The sequence below is a fragment of the Montipora foliosa genome, chromosome 12 (genome assembly GCF_036669935.1).
Source record: "Montipora foliosa isolate CH-2021 chromosome 12, ASM3666993v2, whole genome shotgun sequence".
In the NCBI taxonomy this organism is placed as follows: domain Eukaryota; kingdom Metazoa; phylum Cnidaria; class Anthozoa; order Scleractinia; family Acroporidae; genus Montipora; species Montipora foliosa.
In genome coordinates, this window is record NC_090880.1 from 6,680,704 (window position 1) to 6,688,203 (window position 7,500).

General features: G+C 37.6%; 2 protein-coding genes across 2 annotated transcripts in view; one reads left to right on the plus strand and one right to left on the minus strand.

The window, feature by feature from the left end:
- The window catches only part of LOC137978387 (E3 ubiquitin-protein ligase TRIM9-like), an 11,144-nt gene extending 6,915 nt beyond the window's left edge, over positions 1 to 4,229 (minus strand). The window contains exons 1-5 of the mRNA XM_068825275.1: positions 3,552 to 4,229; positions 2,227 to 2,322; positions 1,918 to 2,151; positions 713 to 735; positions 430 to 566 (exon numbers count right to left, since the gene is read on the minus strand). Of these exons, the coding sequence (XP_068681376.1) occupies positions 430 to 566; positions 713 to 735; positions 1,918 to 2,151; positions 2,227 to 2,322; positions 3,552 to 4,223 (1,162 nt within the window). The 5' untranslated portion in view covers positions 4,224 to 4,229. The remainder of the gene's footprint in view (positions 1 to 429; positions 567 to 712; positions 736 to 1,917; positions 2,152 to 2,226; positions 2,323 to 3,551) is intronic.
- Positions 4,230 to 6,941: 2,712 nt separating this feature from the next.
- LOC137978384 (E3 ubiquitin-protein ligase TRIM9-like) overlaps positions 6,942 to 7,500 on the plus strand; it is a 20,551-nt gene continuing 19,992 nt past the window's right edge. The window contains exon 1 of the mRNA XM_068825271.1: positions 6,942 to 7,251. Coding sequence (XP_068681372.1) covers positions 6,942 to 7,251 — 310 coding nt within the window. The remainder of the gene's footprint in view (positions 7,252 to 7,500) is intronic.

Genomic DNA, 7,500 nt, shown 5'->3' on the forward strand with positions numbered 1-7,500 from the left:
CGTGAAGGGGGGGGGGGTATGGAATTTTCTGGAACCACACATTGCTTTTTTCTTCAGCATGATACAATCAACAAAATGTCTTAACAGTACTTAGTTCGAATTCATCCCCTTCTACTTTTTAATTCAAGCCATGGACTAAGAATACTTGACACTGAACTAATAACCTGAGATCAGGGATTCTTTTCTTTAGAGAGGGTGCAGAAAATTTTAACCAGATTAGTGTGATTTGCAATTCTGTAACCAATTGGATAGAGGCTCATTAAAAAAAAAAGAGATCTTAGCTGATCTCTATTGTTTTTCAGCCAATCAGAATAAAGTCCAGATTCTGGACTACGGGGAGACGACCGCTCGTTGAGAAATTGTGTTAGGCATACTTTTTGCGCCCTCTCCAAACAAAAGAATACCTGATCGCAGATACACCTAACCAACCTTTAAGCTCAATAAAATGCAAGTCATGGAGTGCTGCTCTTACAGCTGATGTGTCCAGCGTCAGTTCAAGTTCAACACCAGTGGAAGGTTGCAACTTCACATCCTTTGACCATTCATTTGTAATTAGGCTTGTAATTCTGAAGGAAACAAAAATGTTGTAAAGCGAAAAGTGCAGTTTAGGGTAAGAATTATGCAGATAAAATTTGTCACCAGTCATTAGGCCAGAGTAAGCAAGAAATCTGTTTTTAAAATAAGAGCTGAACAACTCTTTGAATTAAGTTACCTTCCATTTAATGAGTTTGCAACCTGCAAAAAATAATAAAAAGGGCTTCTGTTAAACTCTGAGCAAATGCTAGTAGTAGATTTCCACTCTGTCAGTAAAGCCTTTAAGTTGTACAGGCATTATTCACAATATTGACAGATTCCTGCAATACAATTTTGCATAAATTACGAAAATGTTCTGCTAGAGATTTTTTTTCTTCATTGAAAGTACTTCTCTAAGTGACTGGAACAGCCTCCTTTTTATCTTAACCATTATTAATTAATCTTCCTTTATTTCTCAAGTTGTTTATTATTATTATTATTATTATTATTATTATTATTATTATTATTATTGTTACTATGCTATTGTTATTATTATACCGAGCTAGCCGAATTTGCATTATCACAGCCCCAAGCGTGTTATGCTGCCTACACCTTTGGATTGAAATCATCGACCCCTCATTTCCTGATTTTGCAACGTAACTCATTTATATCTCTGCTTCCAGACAGCAATTTTTTTCCCTTTTTTGCAATTCTTTTAGCTTATATTGATTTAAAACATTTGTCTTTCAAATTTAAACTAGTGAATAGCCCACTTTCAATATATTAAAATTCAGTCCAAAACAAAAGGCAGAAACTCATACAAATCCTTCTATTTATTCCCCAGAGCCCGCGAGATGATGTGTTTTGTTTAGGACTGAATTTTAATATATCGAAATTGGTCTATTTTATAGGTAGCAAAAACAAAAAGTAGACGTATTTCAAAAAAAATGATTTTTGTGAAAAACTGGCCTACAGATTTTGTTGAATTTTAAATTTTAGAGATCATTTGAAACATTATCTGGTAACGCTGAATGGGAAGATTTCACCATCCCATTTTTTCTGGAAAGGACAATATACCGGTATGTTGGTTTTAAGGCTCAAAGAAATGCCTTAGTCATTGCCATGGTAACGTTATTTTGTGAGGATAATGTGATGTGAGAAATCTACGATGGGTATAGTCTTGATACCCTGGCCAAATTTCATCTTGATATGATTATCCTAATTATATCTAAGGACAGAATATGTTTATTTGTGTGAAAACAGGAGAAACTACTTCGATCCTCAAATCAATGTTCATTTGTAAGACTTATATGAAACTCATTGAAATATATGTCTGAAGAAGAAGAGTCTGCCACCACAGCCCTCTCTCCATGACAACACATAATAATCCACCCCGATTCTTACCAGAAGAAAGGAGGCTGCATCTGTTTCCTTTAAACATTCATTTGCATACTGAATGAGCCCAGCAACATTCTGGAACTTTTTGTCACAAGATTTCATCTGTTCCTTGATTATCTGGATTTTGGAATTCATCTCTGTTGTTATGGCCTCAATCAGTTCCACTTTGCGCTGCTGAATGAAATTTATCAGGGCATCGCACTGGGCTACAACACTGGCCTCAAATTCCAAACCATTTTCCTGTCAAATAAAAACAAACATCATTTTTAACAAAACAACATATTGCATGAAGAAATAAGTTTGTTATTGTCTAACCTGAATACTCGAACAATTTCCATCCAGGTGCTGAACAAAGGCTTTTAATTCATTGTTCTTTGCATCCAACAATTTAATATTTGCCAAAAGTTCTCCCTAGAATATCAAAGGAAGTAAGCAATAATAATTATCATAAATTTAGTGTTTGACTGATGCAATTGGAGAATTGATTTTATTACTTCAGTCTACTTAATAGGGTCACACTCTTTCATCCCAAGAGTTAACTTTAATTTAAAGGGGTGCTGTTGTGCTAGTTTGTCTCTCTGAAGGCTCGTGTAAGACCAGTGGAGACAAAGAAATTCATGATGCACTTTGTTTGCTGCTCAAAGGGGGGTGTCTTGAAAACAAGGCCTGGTTTTTAGCCTTAGGGGTCTCTTAGGGGTCTATAACCCTAATGTTTTTATGAGAGTGCAAGAATTTTAAAACTTCAGCTAAAAAAATGTAAACTTTTTCCATCAATGTCATTGAACAGAACAGAAGACATATTTGAATAGAGCCTTTAAGAAAAAAAAATTAACAGAGCTTTTGAGAGGGTGTCTAAGCCTAAAAACCAGGCCTACACCTGGGACTAAGGGTTAAGGGTTTTTTTTTTCTTTTTTTTTTGCAATTCTATTTCTCACTTTCTCAGTATTTCAAAGGTAAAGGGACTCCCTTTTTGAAACCAAATATGTACATATTTGGGAAGACCATTTCTGGTAGAGAATTGAGTAATTTATATCAGACTATCAATTTTTCCAGACAACACGGTCTTTTGTGAGAAAGTAAAGTCAGATTCCTGTTTAAACATCTAAAACAATAAGCAAGGACTGCATGTTACCAGGTTAAATGCAAATCTCTTCGTTTCCCTTCCGACGAGATATGCTACGGCTTTTTGCACTAGGAAATACATTTTGGATGGGTTTTTTTTTTTCGTAATTAAATCTTTACGAGAACACTTGATTACATTTGCTTTTGACCTTGGACATTTTTTAGGAATGCGATCAAGAATCCTATTCGCAATAAAAGCAAACGAAATATCAACTTTCTTCCAAAAGATACAACTCACATCTGTATATTGCAATATTATTAAAGATTCATATCAACTGTACAAAAATTTGCATATGTCAAATGAAGGAAAATACTTCATCGCAAGCTCTTGTACTAACAAGCATTACAAATTATGCTCGGTTAATTTTTCGTAAAAAAGAAGAATTTTTTTGGGAAGATAATAAAAATCCGAATGTTTATGTCACTACAAAGATGAGTATTAAAATGAATAATCCTACTTAAGCTTATGTATGAAACCGAAGAGGAAAAATAAAATAATCAAAAAACTGAATTTTTACCTTTTGCTCTTTGAACATGGCTCCCAAAGCTTTTACTTCGTGTCCAGAATGTTGTCCACGCTCCAGACAAACATAACAGACAGGAACACGACAAAACACGCAATACATACTGATGTTCTCTTCGTTGTGACTACCGCATTTTAAGACTGTCGGTTTGTGCGGGGTTTTTAAGCTTGTGGGTGCAACGAGTGAATGCTTCGCTAAAGGACCGCGGCTTGGATGACATGTTTTACAGCATCGATCACAGTAAGCAACTTCACATTGTTCACACATTACAGTGGCTTTGGAAGGTTGATGTTCGTCGCACAGTTGACAATACACAATTTCATTAGATTTTGTGTAATAACGATTGACAATATTCTCTAACAAGCGGTTACGCGGGAACCCGTTGACCCCTCGCCCATCGAGGGGAAACATTTTTTTGCACGATGGGCATTTTAAACAGGGCAGATTACCGATGCTTTGGTACAAATGGTTAAAGTCGTACAAGGAAACATAAGAAGTTTCATCGGAATCTCTGTGACCCGTGCCATTCGAACTGGTTGGAATATCTCCCCCTGCGGTTGTTACCGAAGATTGCGAGCATCCCAAACAAACACTGTGAGAGCATGGAAGGGCAATAGGACTGACGAAAGGCTTCTTGCAAACAGGGCAAGTTAACTCTCCTTCCATACCTGCCGGGCGCGAGCGACGTTGCACAAAATTTTAGTTGATTTTTCGATGGACAAACAATTAGCGCCAAATTAGCACGTGTCATTTTAGCGATGCGGATTGGTTAGTATTTTAAGACGGCTAACCTGATTGGTTACTGCTTTGGTTATTGACTTGATCCAGCTGCATTTGGAAAGTTCACTGAGAAAAACTCTCACTCATATCCATTCTAAAGATTCAATTTATCATAAGAATTGGCTGATTTTTCTGTTCCTTTCCAGCAGGTAAATGCCATCTGGAGCCGCGAATAATTTTTTTCATGCTTGCATTCTCGGGCAAGGAGAAATTAATTTCAATTATGAAGTGAAGATCACTTCAAGTTGATACACGTGCCAGATTTTAACATTACAATGATGTCGTGCCCCCATTTATAAAAAGAAAACAATCGAGTTCACAGTAAAAGGTTAAGATAAAAAGGATTATGCAATTTCGACAGACAATAATATTAAAGTTTGCATTCGCGACTAATATTTAACTGGTCAGTCTGCTTCGATATTCTGTTCGTGTTTGTCGACATTTAAGCACTGCTATTATGCAGTTTGTTATTGTTCTCCTCTGCAGTCAGGTATGGGCTGTTATCTCCTCTATGTATGACACGTGTTTGATATTTACCTATAACGACCGAGAGAGAATATTATCTCGACGGGAGAGAAACTAGTTTCTTTCTTTCCTTACAATTAATCCGTGTAGTTTAAGCACTGAGGAGTTCATGACAAGGTGCGTACAACTTCATTGCGTTTTTACAGACCGAGTTATTTTTAGATTGATTTCCCGCGAAACCACAGACACAAGTGACAAGTCTTTCATGAAAGAATATTCCCCATGGGATTGAGAATGGTCACTCGTCTAAAAATAGCTTGATTTGTTAAAATGCCGGCACATTGACCCAGTATTGGAGTTGTAGTCTCCTGGTTTTGGGCAATGACGAGAGAAACCTGTTCTACTTTGGGGCGCTTTGGAACAGTTTCCTTGGTGACGGGAAACAGTAAGTCCGAGACTCAACACCATAATAAAAAGCAAAAGACAATTTATTTTGCTCCTGATTGGACGATAATGTGGCGGGAAATAGACCATATTCGTATTCTCAGTATTGGACTGGAACTATTGTAGCTTGCAATGGAGGCTAATGCGGGAAAATCTTTTCAAATGCAAATACTTTTTAATACATTCCCCTGCATTAGCCTCCATTGCAAGCTAGTTCCAGTCCAATACTGGGAATACGAATATGGTCTATTTAAGAGCCAGTCATCAATCATAGATGATACGTTTTCGATGTTGACTCGGGGATACTCGGAAAAAATCCTAGTGCTCCTTTGCAGGGCTCGAACCTACGACCTACCCATTACTAGTTCGGAAGCTATACCACTGAAGAGATTTTTTTGTCAATCGTGACTCGGGGATTGTCGGAAAAAATCCGAGTGCTCATTTGCAGGAGTCGAACCAAAGACCTTCCCATTGCTCGTTCGGAAGCTAGAGCACTGAAGAGGTTTTTTTTTCATTTGTCGACGGTGACTCTTGAATACTCGGAAAAAGTCCGAGTGCTCCTTTGCGGGAGTCGAACCATCGACCTTTCGTTCGGTGCTGCAGGAGAATCGTGGGAGGTAGGCCATTTCCATACTTTCCAAAATATTTTCATCTTTAACTTCATTTCTGTCAACGTCTTTCAGAGGCAAACAGAAACGTAAACCACGTACCAGGACGTTCTCCTCCGTCTCAGTCAATATAGTTGAAAATGGTCCCAATGTTTCGTTTCAAGCCTTGTGCATGTTGGATAGTAGAGCAGACGTGGTTGTAATCCAGAGGGGACAAGGTGGACCCAAGTATGGAACGTGCTGACTCGATGAAATCTTAAGAACTTGCAACGAAAAGAGACTTTCTAGGTCATTTCGTTATTCATGCAGGTATTCTCATCGAGTTTTGACTTAGACGGAGAAGAACGTCCTAGCATGTGGTTTAGTACGTTTCTGTTTGCCTCCAAACGACGTTGACAGAAATAAAGTCAAACGCTCTTTTTAAAATTGCTTTATCGTGATTTTTATATTTGTTTCATGCGTTTTCTCTTTTTGAAAAATGCAAAAAAGCTAGATCTGAAAAATGCTAACTAAGCCTATCCCTGGCTTAAAAATCACGCATTTTTGAGACTTGGCGTTGCCATAAACGTTTTATAAATTTCGAAGACTACAAATGTATTTGCATGCTGTAAATGTAACAAGAGGGCTGAGCGTTCTTTAAGTTGGCATGATATTACTGAATTAGTACTAATTCTTCTTTAGACAACTCGGTCGACAGCGCCTGACTGTAGGATAAAACTCAGTGCCTTGTGATATAACAAAAAATTGCGCATTTACTTTGAACAAGACAGGACGACAAAAAATATATATACAAACATAAAAATGAGGTGTTGAATGCAAGCAAGCGCTTTGAGTTCTTTGGATACAAATGTGTTAAATATTAAAAGTATATGTATTTAAAGTGCGGGAAACAATTGCTTAAATTGTCCAACTAAGTGCGACGATCTCCTCTCCGTTACAAACGCACTGTATTATGGGTATCTTGGGGGCTTTCCGGATATCGAAATGCGCACAACTTGCGCTTTCCTCTCAGGCGTCCAATTTGCTACCAAGGCAACCATTGTATCTTTAAAGAGTATCCCCGGCTATCGCCCGTGACTTTCTAGCAATGGAGGTTGAATTAACGTGTCCTGTCTGTCTGGAACTATTTCAAAAACCAGTGGTTCTTCCCTGTTCGCATAACCTTTGTACGCCTTGTGCCCGAAAAATCTTGGAACCTCACGGCGCTCCGAAAGTATGGGCCGAATGGGTGAAAGAAAACCGAGGCGCTGATTATAAATCTCATCTGGATCCTGATGTAAAATGCCCGACATGTCGACGGAAAATACCGATCGATCCTCGAGGAGTGGATGGACTAGCTAAGAATCTTATTCTGGAAAATGTAATTGAACGATTTAAGGAAGAGAGAAAAGCCCCAGGTATTATAAAGAAGTTAACAATGTAAATCAAGTTTAGAAAAAATAAGTTTCACCGCTATCGATAAAATTGAGGGAGTGAATTGGTTGGCCAGAATAGACCCATGCGATGCAAAAATAATATACAAGAGCATTCTTGCACTTTGATCATAAAGAATAATCAAAGATTTTAGTTTAGAAGGCTTTGGTTTCAGCCGGTACGTTTATTTAAACGTTATGACAGTTATAATATATAGTGACCTTGTCATTAGT